This window comes from Acanthaster planci, linkage group LG09 (genome assembly GCF_054643075.1).
Source record: "Acanthaster planci isolate LZ-2023a linkage group LG09, COTS_SCS, whole genome shotgun sequence".
NCBI classification, from domain to species: Eukaryota; Metazoa; Echinodermata; class Asteroidea; order Valvatida; family Acanthasteridae; genus Acanthaster; species Acanthaster planci.
Window position 1 is genome coordinate 13210242 of NC_141785.1, and position 23355 is coordinate 13233596.

At 44.5% G+C, this 23355-nt stretch overlaps 1 protein-coding gene across 2 annotated transcripts in view; it reads right to left on the reverse strand.

Annotated features, from left to right (window-relative positions):
* Positions 1-23355, reverse strand: part of LOC110982267 (uncharacterized) — a 48385-nt gene that overhangs the window by 15541 nt on the left and 9489 nt on the right. For both annotated transcript variants that reach the window (XM_022240566.2, XM_022240565.2), the window contains exon 3: positions 9944-10211. In XM_022240566.2, coding sequence (XP_022096258.2) covers positions 9944-10211 — 268 coding nt within the window. The remainder of the gene's footprint in view (positions 1-9943; positions 10212-23355) is intronic.

The window sequence follows — 23355 nt, forward strand, 5'->3', positions numbered from 1 at the left end:
GAACACCGACCTTTCCACATGTCTTTTCTAGCATTTTACAAAATGATTGTGTGTGGACATTTTTTGGTCATTCGATATGTCAACCACAGGGGTAACTAATAATTAAATGTTCATGGGACTGTGTGACATTTTCATTGAATAATGTCGATTCAGAAATCAGGTCAATATCTTGTCAAAGCATTACTTCAAGTATAGCTGCCAAAAATAATCCGGAAATGTGGTAAAAATCCCCTTTCCAAGTTAGCTGCAAAACTAGGTATAATCTCTTAATCTGTAATGAAATAAATAAGTATATTGTCCACTGAAACGATCAAATGTAATCATGCATGAAGTATCAACTGAAAAATACAATGAGAAATTACGTTCAACGGTTTTAATATCAAAGCGACATAAATGCACAGTGCAAAGACTCATGATTCCTCAATAAGGTGAAAACGTCGATTTTTCATGAGACGATTCCCATTTCAAACAAAGACATTTGCCACAGGTCGATGAAAGATAGTTAACAGATGTCCAAAAACAATAAAACAAAAACCCAAATCCATATGGATTAGGAATCCAAGCCCGGCTGTTACACTGTCAGACACGCAACTAGACAGAGTGCGAGCAAGCCGTCTTTATCGTGCCAGCTCGGCGGTGCAGTTGGCGCGCTCGTCCATTTTGCAGTTACATCTGATCCGGCGTTGATGAACGACGTGGCGGTTTTGGCGGGGTCGGAGGGCCTTTTCTCGCCATCCGTGATGCCATAGCGTTTGGCTAGCGACCAGTAGCTGGCGAATTTCTCTCGCTGCCAGTGAAGCGGGCCCTGACATAGTACTTTTAGAAGCCAGGTCGACAGTGTTAGCCGACTTTTCGTTTTGATTTGTAACTCTTAATTTGGAATAGAATTTCGTGCCATATGATATGTCAAAGAATTTTGAATTTTTACTTTGAAATTTCAAATAAAGTGTTTATTTACACTCCCCAAACCATGGATAACGATTAGCGTTTGTAATACCTAAAAGTCATTTGTAACATATGAATTTCCATTTCAAGTGACAAGAATAAGCAGAAACAACCCAGCGAAGTAACTGAATTATTCACTTAAATCCAAGTTTCCTTCTCATGTTCAATCACAGAAAAATGTTTACTGATTTTTGGTTTTTTTTCGCATGGTCATTTACATTCAATAATTGATGGATCTTATCGAATATTCACTGAGGTCGAGAAAAATATCGCACGTCCACTGATAGGTACACCAAAGTATTGCAAATGCGAAGAAATAAGTTTTCGTTGAATCCATCTTTAATATTCACTCCCATGTTGGGTCTGTCATTAGGGAAGTAGGCATGGTACAAAGTCGTTGCTGCCCAACTATGGTTTCGTTTCCCATGCCATTTTCGCGCACACAGTTTACCCATGTCCCCAATTTACCCTCTAATGTAATTATCACGCCGGTTTCTCACAAGTCATATTTCGTGACGAATCTGGAGTTGGGGCTGCGCCGATCCCACGAGTTGTTGGTTTCGCAGCATGTGTGCCGGCGCGTGCGCCTATTGTTGGCCGAGAGATAGCCCCGGCTCTTCTGCTTAATGTTCGCTCCGTCCGATGGATTCTCGTTTGTTTCGAACCTTCCCCACCCGTGCTCCGATGCTATTGTCTTTGGCCCATCATGAACTTCAGTCTGCTCTCTCGCCTTTGATTTTTTTCCCGTCTGGAGCAGTTGGAAGTTGGCTGTCTAGACGTGTACTAAGGCTGACGTTGTGATTTGGAACCATTTTCAGCACTCGCGCGGAGTGAGGGTCCTTGAAGGGAACCCGAAGAACGGATACCAGAGAGGATCTTAGGTTTGCCATCTTATACATTTTTTAAAGCGAATTCGTGTTGTAGAGCACATCGGACTGGGAATACGGGCTCTGCTAGGAGGGACAGTGACTGAAACATCATTGTTGAGGAAGAAACTGTCATGGCTGTGTCAAAGAAACAATGACAGTGTCATTTTGTTTCCACCCCCACCCTCACTGGTCATCCTACAAACCCAACCCCACCCCCACTCGCCAGTACAGATTTACAAAGATTTCTGCAAAGAAAAACATTGAGACGGGCGGGCTTTGAGTCCCACCTGCAGTGAAAATTGGAAGATTTTATTCACAGGTTCACTGAGAATTTCCTCGTGTGTGACGTTTTTTTGTTGGCTGCTTATGAATAAGGCAATCGTTTGTTTTGGGGTTGCTACGCATATCTTTACTCTATACTTACGGAGTTTAAAGCCAAGTGTGTATAAATAACGAGGGATGATCAGTTTGTGGACATTGTCAGTGATCTTTCTCCCTGAAACAGAAGGGTATAACTTCAGAATTACACATAATTGTACACGTGATGGTCCTACTGAATTGCTTCGTGATAATCGAAATTTCTAATTGTGCCTGACTGATGCAATCAATCACTACAGACCCTGTGCAGCATCATGCATGGCGAAGAAAAAAATATCGCTGGGGAAAAACCTTCTGCCGGTGGAAGTCGAACTAGCCGGAAATGACCGCCCTTCTATATCGAATGGTTTACAACGACACGGGTATCTCCCCTTTTTTTTCTTCTTGTTCGTCCAGGAACATGCAGGACTTTACCATTGTTAGCAAGGCCTCCTTTTTTTTTACATAAATAAAGACAGATGCGGCTCAAGGATATGAAAAATTGATGTCAGTCAAAAGAAAGAATGGAGGAAATTCGAACGCAACGGGTACGGGAAACATCGCACAATGGAAAACAAAACATGATCGCATCTGCCTCTTGTTATTGCGCTGAAATTACAACGATATGATAACCATGGAGATCATTATCGGACGGGTAAACACAATTAATGTTTGCTGTGATTGGAAGGGCTGGGCTGGGCTGGGCTGGGCGGGATAATGACGAGAGGCGACCGAGGGACTGGGGCCGTAGGCACGGTCAATGACGGGCGCTATTGTTCTTGGCGGAATCGAGAGGCGATTCCAAGGAGAATATTCGTTCATGTACAGTATATTCAAAAGGGACTGGGAGGGGGGGGTTAGTGGTGGTTGCTGGCGCCATCAGAAGAGGTTTCGTCGTCGGTCCAAGTCTCTGCTTGAAGAAGTCAGAATGTTAAAGTTTATTACGTGTATTGACACGGTGCCAAATGGGGAAATTCCCGAACGGGCACTTCAATAGACCTTATTCACGGGGCAGCCATTTTATCTCGTTCCCTGAATCTGTGAGCGTTTTCGAAACGAGTAGATTCGACTTAGACTATGGTTTCGCTGGTTCTAGCCATTTTGCAGTAGCGTTTGAAATCACACAAGCTCAGACTGGAACCAGCGAAACTTATGTCTAAGCCGAATCAAACTCGTTTCAAAAAACGCTCTATCACATTCAATGAAATCTGTTAAATAGGGTGGTGCAAGACTTTTGGGGATTCCACGCCTCACTTTCATTTTTCAAAGGTGGCTCAGAATATTCAGACAAAATGTATCACAAGCTTTAAATTATCCTCCACAAAAACTGGCGCGAACTTGCATTGAACTTTTATTTTGTCGCTGTTGTTTGTACTCTCACACGCCTCCCCAAATGAAAACCTTAACCTCAATTTCAGTTCAAAATGGCCCTCACATGAAGACAGTCTATTATTACCATAACAGAAATTGCATCTGCTGTCAGTGTATAAGTATCCAATCCTATCATTTCCTTCGTGTCGATCACACAGCATGGCAATTCCACATAAGGTTGTACCTTCCAATGACGAATCTTTGAAAATCCTTAACCTAAGCCTGAATCACAAAGTCGAGTCCCGGAATTATTGTTCTCGTTTATTACGCGTGTATTTGGGCCACATAACGAGCAATACGTACATGTGCAGTATTCGTTAGGGGTCATTTCAACATAAAAGAACTGAGGGCGCTCTGCTGGAAGAGTCCGTGCCGTTGTTGCGAACCAACAGGAGGTCAACCAGGCTGCAAGGAGTACACTTGCTCACATTGATTTTGCCAGGAACTACCCACAATCCTTTGCGCTCCTGCGCATTTACAGCGGAGTAAAGCCGCGTCCACCTCTCGTGTCTAGAGTGCGTCCAGGTCTTCGCTGGTTGCAAATACGTCACAGGTACGTGCTAGACAACAGACGTAGTCGTAGGTACGTGCTAGACAACAGACGTAGCATTAGGTTCGTGTTAGACAACAGACGTAGCCGTAGCTCTGCAAACCCTTTTGGGTGCGTCCTACACAAGCCTGTTTGAATTCATCGTGAAATGGGATACGCTAGATCAACTATGAAAAATGATTGCTAAATTTTGTGACGGTGGAGAAAAATCAAAATAAGATTCTTTTCTTTTGTCAAATATTATTTTAGGTATCAAAAAGGCAACAGATCGGCATGTGTGAATCCATGAAATCAAAGGGAAAAACACATGTCCTGTTAGAATCATGTGAAGCAAGCGTCGATATTCGAGGTTCACATGGGAAGCAGAATGAATTAAAGTGAGTATTAAGGATGATGAATTTGGTGGGGCAAAAAAACGACCAACCAACAGCAAAAAAGTATTAATTCTTGACTTTCTCCGAGAAGAGTGATCTCGGAGGAATATGCAGCGAGTCGGCAATCCATCACTGCCGTTGTCGCGCCGGGGGTAGAGAGTTATAGCACGGGGGAACGGCGTCCGTGTGCACGCTAAAATAGAACCATGTCAAAATAGCCCCGGGTATTATGGCGAAAAACATTCCCCCCAAATATCGAGGAACAAGAAATGGAAATGTAAATGGATGACGGTTGCCATCCCGCACGGAAGTGGCAAGGGCACGGTAATTCTTAAAGTCAGGGGAACAGGATTTCGAGAAAGGTGTATAAGTGGACGGGAAGGGTTTTGTAGCCAAAAAGCAGAGACCAGTGCACGTTTATGGGATTAGGGATGATATTAACTGCGAGGTGGCGAGTGGGTGCGGCGATGTTTGCCTGGTCTGCGTGTGAGGTTGCCTGAGGGCACTTTTATACTCTCAACAGCCACCGGGACTTGGAATTTTTACCGATCTGCTTAGCGGCGAATGTATTATGCTCAGAAAATTCTACAACTTAAAAAAACTCAGCTAAGAGTTGGCCGAAAGCGGCACATATCACGTGTATATAGTTGGCTGGACATTGGTTGGTTGTTTGCCTATTGTTGGTGAGGTTTGGTGCCGCTGTATTTCGTAGAGTTTGTATGATCATCGGGACTTTCAGTAATCGCGGCCCACTTACTTCCTCTTTCGGAACTGTTGAACTTTTTTTTAATGATGAAAAGTTGGTTGTTTTTACATTTGATATTCACGTGAAATGGTGCTATTGTCTTTATTTGCCTTTCTGCCATGCTCCATTAAGTTGAGTTATCATTAGTCCCGTCATGCATTGGCATAAGCGATTCTTAGTGAAAAAAACGAAATAAGTAACTTTATTTTTTCAATACGATACTATTTTTTTAGTCCTCGTGCAGGGGACTCGGAAATTTAGACACTTAGTAACCTAGGTTAAATTTTCAGGCATTTAAACAATACTGCAATATGGAGGGGAAATTAGCTTCATCTTTCTTTCTGGAAGTAATTATCTCAGCCCAGTGTGTTCTTAAGCTACTTCATGAATTGGACCCTATCGATGGGAAGGCATTGCCTCAAACTATGATCAACTTACCGAGGCTAGTGGGAACCAGTTCATTTCAGCTGTCATGGACCCCACACGTACTAAACTTCTTTAGGCACAGTACCAGTGTGGTCTATGTTGGTGGTCACTTATTGTGGCATTTGATCATGCTCAGGGACACAAATACTGCAATTCCTATGCTCAGGCTCAATGTCAGTTCGAGAGCTTGGCTGTCCCATGAATATGACATCGCAAGCGACAGATGCAAAGACAAGTTAGAATTCAAAATAATCGTTATCAAGTTAACAATTGCAGTGTCATTTGGGGTTGTCTGTGGCTAGGTGGGCGTCGACACAGAAAGCTCCGTCTTGTCTCAGTCACTGACGCGCCTTCTCTTTCACGTGGATGCACTGTTCCAGCAACGGTACGTGCGCTTTAACCAGTTGCATTCCAATTCCACCGAGATATTTAAGATCTGATAATAGACGTGCTCGCATCGCCAAACTTCCGTCAGACGTCGAATCGATATATTCATATCTTTACTCATCCCTACGTATGCCTGACTCCCAACACCGCATCTAAATATCAATTAACTTGTGTACAAGTAAATTGCCTTGGGATGATTCCTCGCGACTCTGTGTTATATTCGTTGTAAAGCAGCTTGTTGGGGCCCAAGAGCAATATGTCTGCCAGGCTCGCCTGGCCGGCGGAATCCGCCGATACCGACCTTGGTTCCTCCCGCGGTGTCAAAATCTCGACGTGTCGGCGTGAAAGCTTATTAAGTTGGCGGGCGGACGAGCTCCGAAACTTTCATCAAGACGGCGCAGCCCGAGAAACCAGCTGCCCGCCTGCGACACCCCCGGACCCTCGGTTCGATCCTGACTCCAGTGCGCCGTGTGCTCCGGGAAAGGGGGGGGGTTATAAACCGGCAACTTGGGAGGTTTGACACCCCCCAATCGGCCGGGCCCTGCAAGAACCCCGCGAGACGGGGGGAAAAACTCACCAAATCAATGGCACCTGGCAGCTGGAAGTGGAGACTCTGAATAAGGGAGGTGTTGGCAATTGGCAAACGACCGGCTAACGCAAAATAAAAAACTGGGAACTGCAGTTATTAGTTGGAAGATCAGGAGATATGTATCATGATAAAGGAAAGGGTTGAAGAAAAAAAAAACGTAGTTCATTGGCCGTCAAAACCTGATCGGTATCTCATGTGATTATTTGCGTAATCAAACGGATATGAATGCAGCAGACTAGCGGAAGTTCATGAGAAAAATCTGTGATGCTAACTGGTCGTTCGTTCACCTGCTCGCTAACGGTCTGCAAAGTTTCTTGCCTCCAAGTGTTTCATCGGTTCGGTCAGTGGCTTCAGCGGAGTGTCTCTGTTTGCAAACCACTCTAAACACAGCGTGACAACGGGAGGGTGAAGGGCACAAGGGTAATGGCTTTCGAGTGTAGAGAAAGTAAGACGATTTTAGGCATACTCGCCTCCCCTCAGGTGCACGCAAGCTTCCCGACCTTTCTTTTCGGGAAATATCTCTCCCGAGTAGCATTCTTTCATGACAACAACTTTCATTTAATATCAATTAATGATTGAAAGAGATTCTTACTGAATTCCCTTTCGTCCATTCATTTTTCATTACGTTTCCAGAATCAGTTGAGCGCAAATCTATTGAACTGAAATGTGTGAAAATAACAGAGTTATTCTCATACATAAGACAAAAAAGGCACATTGAATCCTTTTCATTTTTTGACAAAAAGTACATGGCTCCGAAGTCTAGGGCCTATAGAACTCACTCCTTCTAAGTTCCTGAAACTAACCAACATGACAGCGCCCTTCGTCGTGGGTAATTCCGCCCTTGCCTGCTGCAGCACTCTGTCGCGTTTACGCCTATTAGCGTTCCCATACACGAGCAGACCGCCGGGCCGTCGTCCACCTTGGCCCGTCAAGGTGGGTCCGGGCGCCCGGCACGCACCGCGCCATTCTTCGGCTCAGCGCTGCGCCGTCCGGCCAGGTGCTCCCCCGGTCGCCTCGCTCGCGGTGGCATGTGAATTTCGGTTCCCTTTCGCACGGTGTGTGCTTGCGTGCTGTGCTGTCTTCTTATTTACACACATGCAGGGACTGAGCTTGCCGCATTTGAAATGGATGAGTGGTGGAAAAGAGAAAAGAAGACGTGCAAGAAGATATTGGTACCTCGATAACCTTCTCTCGATGCTTTTAGTTTGAGACCGGTAGAATGACAAGGAGAAAGATATAACATTGTTCGGAGTTTAGTGTTTGTGCGTTAAGGTGGTGAGAATTGGTGAATGTGGAGCAATACTATCATTATGGTTTCCAGAATTTCATAATGCAAGAAAAATGCTGAGCTATAATGCCACCTTCAAGACGTGAATTAGAATGGACAAAGCAGCAAATTGAAGTTTCCAACCTCAAATGTAATCGCTAACAAAACTGCACAACTTGTCAAGTTATCAGTGACTATTAAGATCCCTTTTCATTGGGCCAAGGATACAAGAATTCCCCATCTTTCCATCAACCCTGACATCGGCAACAAGCCAACAACAGCTGATCTTCACAAGAGATTACCTTTCAAATTTATTAAACTGAACCTGGCATTTTTTTATTTATGTTTTTGGAGAAACTTAAGAGGAGGCCTTAATCGCCTTACGGTTTAAGGGCTCTCACGCTTGAACGAGCTTTCGATCTCTGTCGCCAAGTGAATTTTTCTCCCAAAGCTGTTCGGAGTAGGGGGCCAGAGGATGGATTCACTTCTTCTCCTCCAGAACACGGGGAGTAATGAAAGGGGGAGAGCTTGAGGTGTAATCAGCAAGTGGGCAAGACCAATGTAGTTAACACGGGGAAATCTTGTGGCTAGTTTGATTTGTGGAATCCTGTTTGCGAGGCCCGGGCGTGCATCATGCGGCTGGGCCTGTTGAATGGGCGACTCCATGCATCGACTGTCTTCGGGGCATACACTGAGCACTCGCTCTTCGTTATAGGATTTCGTCGCGGCTTCGCTTCCAGCATTATCCCCCCCCCCTTCGTACCGTGCCATCGAAAGAGCACCGTCTGACTGTTGCCTCTTAGACTGTTTTTGTATCGTAAAAAAAAAGTAATTTTATAAAGCCCTGGCGGTTCGGGGCTTTTGAAAACGCCAAAATCAGAGATGAGTGTAGATGGCAATTCTGACTCGGGAATTATAGACTAATCCGAACTATCCAGAAAAAGTAGCACCAACTTCGGACTTGGAACCAACATGACTGTTCATCATGTGTGCAGTACAGCATGCGGCTGCTGCGTGCTAATTGTCCATGTGCACTGACACATAAGCCACCATTTTTGGATCGTTTGCATAACCCCTTACCTCAAATGATGACCTTAAAGAGCGGACATCTACGAACTTGTTTTATTCATTGTTTTATGTCTTTTGACTTCTTCATGTGCTTGTCAAACTTTGTGTACTCTGTTGCTATTTCCCAAATGCACGAAAAGGAAAAAGAATGTTTTTTTTTCCAAGCCTCCTTTTCATAACCAGCATAGCGACGCGTCCATATCCAGTGATGCGACTCCCAAAGGTGACGTCAGGAGGTCAGTGCATATGAGCATGACGTCATTACCCTTTTTCATTTTTTTTTTCAACTCAGCGCGGGGGTTTGAGAGTTCTTTCAGACAGCTTTTTCTCTTTTGCCTTGCGATATTTGAGAAAATCTTCATATATTTTATTGAAAACATATATCAGGTGCTTTATTCAGTCGTTATAAGCGTCCCACGTAAGGAATTTCTACAGCTAAGATTATTGTCTGAGACGGGACTTGAACCTTAGACCTGAGTCTAGGAGTAATTAGCTAAAAATTCTGGCAGGCATCAGGGGCGTGGCCACGGTGGGGGGGACACTTGCTCCCTCCCAAAAAAAACCACCACTGAAAGCTGGTTCCCCCATAAGATGCTGGTGCCCCCTTGTGCCCCCCCCCGTAAAATCCCAGCTACGGCATTGGCAGGCATGCACTTTTCGTTTTGTTCAGTACCAATAGGCAAAACCTCGACTGTACTGAGCAACAATAATTAGAGGTCACATGACACGTCACAAGGATCCCCAAACTATGTAAACGATGTATTCAGCGACAGCTTGAGAAAAGACTACAGGAATCAGGGGAAAAGCAAAATCGCTAGACAATTTCGGGTTATATTTATTGAGGTAACTTCATATTGTGAGTTACTCGAAGATACGGTGAACAGAGAAAGAGCAATGTTAGTAGATGATTGATTGTTTACTGGTGATCAGGTCATGAATTATTCACAGATGGGCACACAACCCGACTTACGAACGGACTGACAGACAAAACTTACGTGGCCGTGCTGGTCCAGGTTGTTGTTGGTCAGCTTGAGTTTGTTGAAGGTGACCACCTGCTTCATCCAGACAGCCCCAGTGGCCGGCGAGTCCGGGTGGATATAGAGCCGGCTGGGCATGTGCGGCTCGGCCTTTCCCGACACCACCCACTCCGAGTTGTGGTACTTGTAGCGAGTGTCATCTACGGGCACGATGTCCATCAACAGGATGTACTTGGCGTTGGAATCTAACCCAGTCATGGTCACGCGGAAGGTGGGGAACATACGCCTGAGAGAGACACACAGCAGAAAAAAAAGGGAAAGAGAGGGAGAAATAACATAACAGTAGTGTGCATGAGAATGTCCACTGAATGTTTTCTTTAACCTCAGGGTGCGGGCTTACAAGAATATAAAGGGGTACCTCTTGAATTTCCAGTGTTCTTACTGTGATTTTAAAAGCCATCGTAGACTTGTTTCCTGTCCATCTAGTTGTTTTTCACATTTTGTGCTGTACTTCGGCCCACGCAATAAACATTCTGTTGCAAGTTTCGAAATAATAGATTTGTTCTGTTATCGCAATACAAATTTATTCAACTAAAGTAACGTGCACGGTCTCAGGACCTTAATTAAGTCATGCAAAATTAATACTTGTGACATTTTGACATGAAAGCAACAGCGTAAATGAAGTCGCCGATGTATTTGTCTTCGTCACGGTCGTTTGAAACACTATTATTTCCATAATTGGCCAGACAATTTTCACTCTTTCCTGTAGAGATGTTTTGATCCATGAGTTGTTTTATTTTTTTTGGGGGGGTCGTTTTTTTATTGTTTGGCCATCTATATTTTGGAAAGGTGCATTTGACAAGGTCTTTGCAACTCTGAAATCCCACTTTTTCTCTGTAAATCGATTTCACGCGAATATCCAGCTCTCCCCTAAAATAGATCGCTCCTTTCAGGCATTTTGTGGAGAGCCTCTGGGACCCCAGTTTTGGGGGTTGAACGGGAAGAGGGATTACACGACCCATGCCGGTGTTTTATCCCGTTACTCGGCCAGTGTGCTGCTCCGTGCTCACTCAACCGCTCGCCATGCCACGAACACCGCGGTGCACAAACTGTCCTTTCGCACACACTTTGCGAGCTTGCGTGCGTCGCCGTACGAGGGCCACGGATCCGCGGGGGAATTGTCGCTCAGTTTGGTGTGAGGATATGTGATTTGAAGGTAATATAGCCGGGCATATGGCCGCACGATGGCAACAGATGGCAAGCCAAAGTGTACATCGGATGACACTTTGTTTTACAACCTCTTTAGTTAATGCCATAGGTAGTGCTTTATACCCCATGCCGGTAACCGTGTATATAGCTCCACTTGGTTCATGTAGATAATCTGGCCAAAGTTAGCCAAGTCTTGCCGTATTGGTTTCAGGGTGGAGATGCATAAAATGACACAGGGCGGTTTCTTCTTTCATCGTCCACGCCTGAAGACGATCTGAGAGGATCGCGTTACGCCAAGATGTCCTTGATAGTGCCGTTAATCATGTTCGACTGAGTTTTGAAGGATTCCCCCCCCCCTCCCAAATCGCCGAGTTCTTGGTGAAACTACAAATTTGACGGCTCACCGAACATTGAAAAACCTTTGTATCAAGATACACCCTTCAGAGGTTTCTCGAAAAGTGGGAAAGACAGTCGAATACATTAAACTCATTTGTTTGGCCAAAGTTTTTTAAACTAAGCATCGCCAAATTACGGGGGGGGGCTTTGAGCAGAATACCAATCTGTTGCCCTTTTTATAGCGGAATCAAGATTTTTTTATATTGTATAAAGCTTCAGTGTGTGTCTCAGGTGGAATTATTTCTTATTTATCCTAATTAGGAAAAAAAGTTGACTCAGCATCTCTAGTTTTTTAGTCATATACAAAAAGAAAGTGCACTGGTGAACGTCAATACGCAAGCACTGACCGTCGACGTCTGGGGGGTTAAAAAGTGCAGATCACGGGTATACCTTTTGTATGATTGCCTTTTAATTACACGCCATTCCCAGAACCAGTTTCTGGCGCGGAATAGTGGCCGTGATTTTCAGAGGATATACCGTTAATCGGTTTTTTTTATGGGCGTGATGTGTCAAATAAGTGCACGCTGATGATGCAACAATGTAACGTGGGCGCGGGAACGGGTTGGCAGGAGTTGGTCGGGTCCTCCGGGAGGACTCCGAGACGCGTGCGCGCATCTCTGTGGCGTGTTACCGACCTTTTCCCTGGGTGGGACGGTAGAAGTGTGGCCACAATATTCCCAACGACCATGGCACCCTGGACTTGCATTTGGTTACGATTCGTCGCAAATAAATTGGTTATTTTAAGATCCCTGAGACGGAACAGGGTTTGTGTGAAAAAAAGGTGTCCCCTGACGCGATTTATATCTCGTCAACGAAGAGCCCTGGATAACAGGGCTGATGTGAACCCCTTGGAGGGTTAGTTGCAAGACAGCAATCTCCGCAGTGTGGTCGACGCGCTAAGCGGGGTTCTCCCTTGCCCCCACGATGGGTGCGAAAGGCCCATTTCCTCCCCTCCACCGACTTTGGTGACTGCGGTTTTTCTCTCTCATGACTTTGGGATCGCTTTCGTGAGTTTTGGCGGGGAGGGTGCTACCCGTAATCACGGGAGCGAGATCATGGCGTAGATCGCATGACCACCTCCGGTGGCGGAAGCGGCCGGGCGGGCGAAGCGGTGTGCAGGGGGTTACCCCGTAATAAACTCGGCCGCGGTATACGTACAAATCACGGTCTTTGTTTCCTTCTTTTATTTTTCATGGAGTCCAAGGGCCGTGATTGAAAGAAGAAGAGGGGGTCGAATCTCACACCGTGCCCAGGGAGCATCAGCTGGCGTCTGAGCCTCAGATGCACCTCGGCCCGTCGTGGCCTTCTCTTCACATATGGCATCGCACACCAACTGTGGCGGAATGAAAATACACTTGTGTCGAAATCAAAGACTTCCTGACGACGAGGATGAGGGGAAAAAAGAAGTGAAGCTCATTTAGTTTGGCGGTGCTGGGCCGCGGCAACGGGTGTTTCCGAACCGAGAAAACTTTCGGTTCCGACCGCCGTGTGCCTTCTGGCCGACCCGAACGAGAAAATGGCGAGGCGTCAACGCGACGAAATATTAAGTGGACTTAACACATAAATAAATTGAGAAAATTAATAGCCTATTAGAAAGGAAATATCGCCACCGATATTGGCTTTTGGCTGGGGTTGGCTTAGCACACACGCTTCGATACTCCAGACGAAATCCACGTGAAAGAAAAGTGTCAGCACGCAATATGAGAAAAGACCTCACGCAAACATTATTAAACAGACGCGCCAATATCGATGAGAAACTGAGTCCCGACCGCGAGTAAAATAGGGGAGGCCGTATTTTAGTTTTTTTTTTTTAGGCTTTGGATAAAAAACTTTGCGTTGTTAAATTATTTTTTCAGGACACAGGGTTTACCAACAATTTTCTGGCCAAGACATTCGAATCAGTAAACAAACAGGAGGAAGGCGAGGGTTCGTCTGCCCAGAGACAACCCCCAAAAAAGATTGAGGCTAGAAACTCTTTCACTAAATACCTTGACAGACTGTGCCCTTATAACCACACACGCTATTTGTTCTGCTTTCCCTCTTTTTTGAATACACCAGACTTTAATTATATAGACGCATGATTGAGTTCCAGTCCTATAATATAGGCCGAGCGCTAATAGCGGGTATACAGTGAGCGCACGCACACTTGCGGAGATCTGACCGTAACGATCGGTGCACACAACCAGCGCACCTGCTTCCTCACGACCAGGGTACCCTCCAACCATCGCAATCTCGGTCTTTTATCTACCGATTCAAAACTCTCCAATGATTTTTGCCACTTTTTTGCTTTAGGCCAAACTTCCCTATCAGAGAGAAAGAGAAGGAGAGACAGGAACAGCTGGACGACTCTAGTGGTCCCTACCGCTCTCCATCCGTTGGAGTCAGGTGTGAAAATACCGATCCGCAGACCCAGGGTTGTACGCCGGTGCGGCTGGCTTCATCGATAGACGGGCCTGGAGTTTGTTGAAATCCCGGACAAACCGCGTGGATGTGTTTGGGATTTTATTGTATGTTCGCTCTGGTTTTCTTTGTGTATCCACATGCGGCTTATATTTACAAACGTATGCTTTCTGACGCCGAATTTAAAATAAACATAGTGGTTTGTAAAGGGAGGGGTAAAACGAACCAAAGATTATGCATTTCAAGTCAACTTTAGTGCGATTCATGAAAAATATGCAGCATTCGTGATGTGACTTTGAAAACCATTAATCTTTAAATTCTTAAAGGGGCTTAAAGCCATGTTAAACCAGAAGGGACAGAGTTTACGAATACAGATAGACAAATTCTAACTTTTCTGAATACCAAAACATCCAGACAAAGAAACGGTTCCGACAACCCTCGCGTTGCCAACATCTGTTCCGATGGCTCCCTACAGAGGGCCAGACCAATAGTGGGCTGCCATCACACTCAGAAAAACAGTAAAGACAAAAAAGTTCAGCCTTTTCGATCCATCGGCGGGCTGTGCACAGAGGCAAACTCCGTCTTGCGCCGCCCGTCCCAAGGCCCGCAACGAAGTCGAGTCGCGCTCGACCTTGCCGTACACTTACGAGTGTTCCGTTTGACTCAATTAGCGGGCGCAATTACCTGGTTAATACACGGTCCACGGGCCTGCCTACAGTGGTGTCCATTTCTAGCGCATTCGGTCCTTGCCGGGGAAAATCAACTTATCTCCCACAACACGCCTTGGCCTCCATATGGGCTCAAAACTGCATTATGGAAAGACACCCCGCTCTCTGTACCACTCGAAATCAACGTCTAGACATTACATGCAGAGAAGCACAGTGCTGTCTCTTGCCAGCCTCTTGTTTAGGCCCTAAATTTTTTAAGGCCAGTTTCACGAGAAGAAACAGACAACGTAGGTCGATGAGCCAAGTGCTCCAGATGCAGTAATGTCATTGAACAATCCAAACGATCTAATTGTTCATCTTTGGTTAGGGCAAAAATGGGGCCATTTGTGAACTGATTCGACTTGGGCTCTCCCTCCCTGAAGAATCTTCTTTTTTCGTTTCCCATTGCAGGCCTCGTCATTGGATTTACGACCTTCAACGTGCGTCACCTTCCACGCATCGGTTACCATGATGATGTCGGGGGCTACTGATAAATAAATAAATCTCAGCTGAACAGAGAATTTATTGTGGGCAATAAAACACATGACTGATTTTAAGTTTCCATTCAGATGCTCTTGTGTCCTGCTTGAACAGCCAAATCAAAGCGGTCCGCTCGAGACGATTTAATATTGAGATCATTTCCACAGACACCCTCTATTGCTTGTCCACCTTGAACAAACAGTGGAGATCGCATTACCTTAGATTGCTCATAGAGGAAGGACACAGAAGAAGTTTGAATTGCCCGGGCTGTAGCATCCGGCCAATTACCGCTTTCTGGCATGCCTGGTATGTCCATAGAGAGTAGCGAACGCTTGCAACGCACCATCTGTGTCACAACCACGAAATCCCTTTGTACCCTATGATCGCCGCCGCAATTTCTCGATGGTAATCTGCATCCGTAAAACTTCGTGTACTGAGGTACAGGAAATTGAATATTCATGCTTTTGTTGGTGCTTGGTGTGATCTCATGACAACATCAAATTCAATGCTTGCAAAGTTGCTTGCATTATGCTATGTGCCCTAAATCTATATGTGTAGTCATTGCCCTTAATGAGCTCTTTCTTCTGGAGTTATTTTGGGAATAAATAGCCACATTGTTCACAATATTATGTGCTTTGGTTGAATCATTTTTATTATAGTATTTGTACAAAAGCGTATTTTATGAGATTTCACAATCACTCCCTGTGATGAAATGGTGCATTTTGTTCCTAATGAACTAAGCTTTATAGTAGTGAACATTTTGTTGGCCGGTCTTAGTCAAATTCGTACCGTGTATTGAACACTGATGTATTGGACAGAGGAGAATAAAATCAAATACTTTGCATGGATAATGGAACAGTGTATCAAAATTTAAGAAGTTTATTTACAATGGCAAAAGTAGGTCTAATATCAGGGATTTTTCTCTCTCTATTTCCTAGTCGCAGCGATAATTTGTGTTTAATTGCAAAAGTTATATGTATTGCTAGGATATTACTGGCCCCGCTTGTCCGGCTAAGATGCAGGCAGCAATAAGGCATTTTTGGAATGTTTTCTATTATTCGTCTGACTCAGCGGTGACCATCATTAAACACTTTGAAGTGCCTGAGTTGCAACTCTTTCCGTGTCCTTCCTCTATGGATAACCTTAGGCTGGATTCGAACCTACGACCTCCTGTCAGTTTTAAAGTCCACACTTCCGAAAAAAGAAAACAAAAATCCAGCAAGATTTGGACTCATGCCAACGCAAAACGCAACGTCCAGTCTACACTTACATTACATACTCCAAATGGAAAACATTTGATTTTTTTTATAACTTGCCTCTCTTAACTGACAGGGTGACTCCGCCGGTCAAAGAGTGGAAAGGAGATGTACCAAATAAACGACATGACCTAATTTCCCTCGCAATTTCGAGTTCAATTTTCCCAAATTGTTCGTTCTTTATCCTAGCTTTTCCTTTTCCTTGATCCCAGACTTTCATACATATATTAATTGAAATCGTTTATGATCAGACCACAACCGGTTCTACACGTGAGAAATAATGGTCAGGGGCCCCACTTTGCAACAGAGCGACAATAATGTAATTTTATCGAGTACATTTTGTGGGAGGCAGAGAGAGAGAGAGAGAGAGATGGAGAAGAGGACGGCTCTAGACAATATTAACTATCTTGCTCGTCCTTAACAAGCTTGGCCAACTTGTTGGAAGGGTACACGGATATCCGGCTAATGAGATCAGGCTTGTCGAGCCGGGCGTGTATGCTGCCCCGCTCGATTTGCCCCGGAAAAACAAGCGATGAGTACCGCCGATAACGCGGCTCGGCCACGGGCAAGCTTCCCGGGCCCCGGGAGAGAGTGAGAGAGGGGCAAAGGGAAAAAAAGGTGGGGGGAAGGAAGGATCGCCCATTAGAAATAAGTGGTTGATCTACAGTGAGCGGGACAGGATTAGATATATTGGATGAAAACCCGTTGCCGTCTGGTGGTGGCGCATGCTTTGTGTTTGTCCAATCGTAGGGGCGGTCGTCCGCCGCTTTTGTATGCCTAAAATTGGTCTGCCCCCCCATGCCCAATAATGTGCAAGAGAAATTTGGTTGGAACATCTGGGCGTGTCACAATAAAAATGTGATGTGATCTGCGAACACCCTTCCTCCAACGATTTTGTTATTCTTGTGTAGTCTACCGACGAGCTTATTGATGCCAGTGCAATACAACTTTTTCTCAACTCGGTACTTTATTAATAATGTCCGAAGAATGAGGCTTTCTACTTGATTGAATACATTCAAAAAAGGACTTAAAATAATTTTCCAGCAGTCCAGAAATGTTATTTAAAATTGATTTTTCTCAGAAATAAATGAACAACGAGCACCACACGGACTTCCACTCTGCAACAAAATGTTTCCAAAGGGTCCAAATTACTTGGGTTAATTGCCACGTGTTCTGATAACCAATGGGAAATGATATCAAATATATAACTGGTATTCGTATAGGCTCCCCCACAAAGTACTGTCGTAATAGACAGAAATCTTAGCCAAAGTTGTCGGCTGAATGGTGACAAATTTGATCCTCATTGACAATGAGATGTAACGGGTTTTTAAACGTAAAATACCCGTTTTCATATGTCTAATTTCCAAGCGTCTGGAAACACAGCTATAGGCGGTCTCATAACACAATTTGAGTCTGAAGACAAATGGAGATGTTGTGATTTGCACTTTGTAAAAATGCCTCTTTCAATTTTTTGCTTATATTCACAATTAACAGGCTTTGAGTGTCCGAGTGCAAGTACACCACTAATTATCAGTTTTCATCGAAGAATAGACTGGAAATATGGCCAAAAAGGTACCGGTACATAGTAAGAAAACAGCAGTTTTTCATATGGACGGAGTATTGGTTGGCCCATTTCTACAGGAAGATCGACTTATTCATATTATTGATATTGCGGGATGTATAATGGCACTCATTAAACGTAATTCAATTTCTTCATGGGCTTCTCCAACAGTTAGCACGATGATGAACGAAGCTTTGGCATGACAGCAGATTGAACCAACCCCCTACCACTATCCTCAATGGCAAGCCAGACCAATAAATACTTAATGCATAAACGGGTGCATGCGTATAATGTACGCGGAGTGGGCCTAACAGTTACACGCGAAACGAGCCGCCGGTCTTTAAATTGCGCCAAATTCAATTAGCCACATCCATTTCACAAAAATTCGCGGGTGCAGTAACTTGGTTAGGGGCCCACTCTTGCATTGTGGTGACGGGCAAGCAATGCCGGTTTGATTGGGTTAAGACTCGCGCAATTGCTCCTCTAGTATCCTTCATCGAAGTAATGGAAACCCCTTGCTCTGGTCCATCGACTAAACTCCTGCCCCCTTTGGTGCACCGCCCTGTATGCCAGCGTCAGTATACACAGACCTATCATAAATACGCGGACAGACAAGAAATAATCGTTCAAAAATTGAAAGAACAACACACACACAAAAAAAAGATGCAAGGAGAAAGGAAAGTCCTTGTGCGCCTAAGCAATTTTTTTAATTGGGTTATCTCAAAAGATGCTTAGTGCAACCATATCAAAGGAGGGGGATAGGGGGCCTGTTTTGGTGTTTTCAAAGGGAGACCTTTGCTATTGAAGGTTTTTTTATCCCGAAATTATTCGCCCTTGCTTCTACTTTTGTTATCCACCCTGGTCACTTCGAGATTTGCTGTGTGAAAAAAATGAAGGCCCGCAATCAGAAATAATTGCTTCGGGATTTAAACGCTTTCGGGTGCGTTCCAGTCAAGACATGAATGGACAGCGGTCTGCGGGCACACCATTCCATCTTGTGCTTGCCCACAGACAAACTTGGCAAGAATGATGAGTCTTTTGTGTATAAAAAGGGAAGAATATCCAACATCTGCTAAAGTCATTGTAAGATACAACTTGATATATGAATGACTTTATTCACACGAAACATGCACCACCAACAGGGAACGGACGATCGAAAACACGTGCACAACACGAGCTTTTGGATTTCACGTCAAGGGGTAATTACTCAAAATATTTGGATGAAGCTATTCTCTGACATTCGTATTTTATATTTTTTTCTTTTGTAAAACACTAGCAGTTTCTGGAAATTGGCTGAGGGCGTACTTCGCACTCGAGCGTAACAGTTGACGAGAGGGTTGTCATTTCATGTCTCGCGTATTAAATCAACTTGTCTGTCAACTTGTTACCAATTTACCGAATAACATTTTTTTCCATCTTCCCCCTTTTTGTACCCTTCCGCCGACGCGGATTACGCACGCTAGAGCGGCTTACATGGCCAACATGGCACGGCAAAGCTTGCGCACGTTATTCTATTTGGGCAAGTTGGATTTTTTAATGTTTTTTTCGCGCCGAGCAACACACTGCCACCCCAGTGATTTGATCAAGTGATTTCGGCATATTAGGTGCGTCTCAATATCCAAGGTGAGGACGACGGGGGATCTAGACTTGCACATAATACACACCCGACTCGAAGTAATGGCCTGTTCGTTTGGAACAGTTCCAGGACAAATTCGGGGCCTTTTTAGCCGAGCATCGTTGGGATATTAACAGATTAATTTGGGACGGGTCCTCTTTTTTTTTATTCCACGCGCAAAGTGAGTCAAGCTGAGGCGGTAGGGGGTCGGGGTAGCCGGAGAAAGGGACACAGAACGATTGCCAATCCATTTACACCCAGGAAGCTTGCTCACTTAGATGGAGTCGATGTCCTGGTTAGCCAACCTACAGGTATACCCATGTGCTTATTTCTGGCATAAAATTTTGGGGGAAAAGCATTGACGACGAAAATAGCAACCGCAGCCACGACAGTCACCACGTTTACCGTCACTTTTATTCTCAGCAGCAACAACAAAACCAAGTAACAAAAAAAGAACATAAATAGTTATCGTCCTCTACGGGTGAGCTTTCGAAAATGTTCATAAAAATCAGACCGCCCGAACAAATAAAATTTGATAAAATTGACATAAAATAACTTTGGGAGTTTTGCCCCTTCATTATAAACACCAGGCCCTTTGCATATTCCTGTCCATCGCAACGTCGCTTGTACACTGTGACCACTTCAGCATATGGCACTCCTCATTCGTCCCACGGAAACCATCGATTCGCGGTCCCCCCCCCCTCAAGCATGTATTGCACGCGGCCGGATATGCGCAAAGCGCGAAGAGTAAGTTTGCCTTTGCGCCAGGTTGAAATGTCATTTACAGAAGCCACTTCAGGCTGAGGCATACACAACTGCTTGGTATCTATGTCAAGTAGTCTGCCGGTCGCATTAGAACTCGGGAAAGTTGGTCCGTTTGTTTGTTTATTCCTTGCTTTGACTGACAGTTGTTTTCGGCTGTGTTTGCCGTTGACGTGCTCCGGGGTGAAAAGGGTTGCTTGCTAAGCGGAGCGCTGATGCGTGTTTTGTGTGATATAGGCCGTGTTTTTCTTACTTGGATGCATGTTGCTAAGTTAGCCCATGCAACTTATCTCGTCATTTTTTTTTATTTGGCATGAGTAGTCAACGTGAAACCTTTCTATCTTCTTCGTAAAGAAGTTATGACAAGGCCGAGAGAAAAGACCGAACTTCAGCACCATTTTACAACCAAAAATACCTTTATTACATGTCTTAAAACGTCTTGCACCTTCCCACTGTGCACATTGTCTTTAAACTTACACGTAGATTTAATAGATGCCGATTTCGCATGCGGATTGGGCGTGGTTTTCTGCGAAAGGAAGACATCACCAAAACGAAGAGGATAAGAGAAGAACTTTTTTACGTGGGGCTTACTGTTGGTGGCATCGAAAACATTCAAAGTTCAGTTTGAACAGTTGCGTCTCTCGTTTCAGTCCATCTGGGCGGATCCTTTCATTCGAGCACGTTGTGCGTCCATGTTGACTATTATATTAAAGCAAGTCACAACTGGTGTGTGCATATTAAAAGAAAAGAGTAAACTAGAGGGGGAAAAGACCCTGCGTTTGCTGTGTAACATGAGCCGGGCAGCCCAAGACAACATATGGCAAAGTCAATGAGGAGAACAGCATTGAAATCAAAGAAAACTTCGGGCTGGAATTTATTGGCTTTGTGGAGAGTTTTGCCCATTCTGTTGACAGTTGGGTATCGGATGGACATGATGAACTGTCAGTCGAGTCTTGATGTGACGACAGACCCTGTTCCGGAGTAGACTTAACACCACCAGCCCGGGTGTATGCGCGTGTGTGTGCTCTGTCGACGTGGGTGTGGGGACCATGTCCAAATGTTCCAAAAGTACACAGAGAAATTGTTAAAACCAACACGTCGCGGTGGCGAATTGTCACGACATTTCAAAACTGAAGCGGCGGTGTTTTTTTCTCTCTTTCACACTTTGCAAAACACGCTGTGGTTTTCAATAGGCTACTGGTGCTGATGATAGGAGGAACGTAAAATCTTATTCATACTGAGGCATCAAGATCTTACGAAATACAAAAATATCAAAAGTGTCAAAATGTTATTCAGACAAATACCTTTGCATTTTTATCTTGAAAAGAAAAGAATGTGTTTTACATTTTGTTACTAATATTGTAAATGTATTATCATCATTTCTAATAATTATAAAAATGAAACGCTCTTTAAGATAAAATTTATTCTGGAATTCTGGAATTATTCAAAATATACAGACGTCTGCCATTTTTAGATCTGGTGCAGAAACAGACAAAATATACTGCGCCAAAAGTCTCACAAACTTTGAAATTCCCAGCGTGAGAAACTCCACATCAAGTCGGCAGATCGATGCCTGCCAAGGACTTCCCATTCAGGACCCGTCAAATAATTCTTGTTTTCATTTCTTTACTACTTTGATTCCCTTTTTCCCCCTATTTTTTATTTATTGAGAAGGGCAACAACTAGGCCAAGTGTGCTCGCATAATGTCTAGCCTTGGTCTGCATGCACCGCCCGGGCTGTTCTCGATGCGGGTCGTGTCTCTGCGCGTTCGCCAGCGTCACCCCCGCGGCTGCCCGGGGCCAGGGTGGCCTCTAACTCCCTCCAAGTGAAAAATTCCCCAACAATTGCCTGGCGTCGAGCGGGTGGAGTGGAGGGGCAGATTTATCCCCGATGCTTTCAGTGGAAGGGTTACGGCTGTCCTCCATTCAAACCCAGTAACTCGAGTAAAATGTAGGATACAGTTATAACATACGCTTGGTTCTCAACAGCGGGGTATCCGCTGGAATGTTATTGTTGCGAGTCTGTATTTGTGCACGCCCCTGCCATCCCCCTAAAAAAAATCCCCTCTTATTTACTGAGAAAAAAACAAAAAGCTTTAGATTCTGGCCCGAAAATGAAAAAAGAAAAAGAAAAACAGAGTTGGCCCGCTATTGTTCGGCGTCTGTGCTCTCCAGACCCAGTCGACCACAAAACCTTGATTTACATTGCTCATTTTGTTATTGTTTCCTTTTTATCCAACCCTAAAGGCCACTTCTGTTGAGAGACTGTGATTTTTGCAAAGGTCTCTGCGGTTTGCATGATATATAATAGAATGGATAAAAATATCTATATATATAGCAGTTAATGAAGCGTGATGCTGCTCTTAAGTGTTTTCCCAGATTGGAGCCATGGTCTAGTTTCCGCCTCAAACCTCGACCCCCAACTTGTGGAACTGGGACGCTTTTTTTCTATAATTTTCGACGTCTCTTTGTTTAGATGGCGGCTGGTCTTATGGTTTTCATTCACGGAGATATTATTATTATTGCAGATACTGAAACCGTAATATTGGGGCCGTGAATAATAATACTAAAGTAGTTCATGGTTGCTAAATGCCAAATGTGCCATGTCATGATCTGGAAATAAGACTAATGCCGGAGTGCGGTGCTGCGTCATATTCTGAAGCCCGAGAGCCAAGAGTGACCCACTTCTAACCTCTTTGCAGTCGTTGTTTAATGAGGATGAATCATTCGCCTTCGCAAATATCTGTCAAATGGAGCAATTGGCTATTCAAATACAACAGTAACTGACAACAGTGCCAGTTTTTTCTCTCAAAAATTGACCTTCAGGAAATATGTCGGACGCACTGTATAGTTATACGATGCTTAATAGGCCTGTACAATAAAATCGCATAGGCCTAGATGTCGCGTGCTTAGGCCTATCCTACAACATAAACCTTTGTCGTTAAAATGCTGTCATTTTTGTCTTGCCGCTGTTTACCAAATGACAAAAGTAATGAAAATTACCCATTGAGAAAAGGAAACAGACTAGTTTTTTTTCTAGCCTG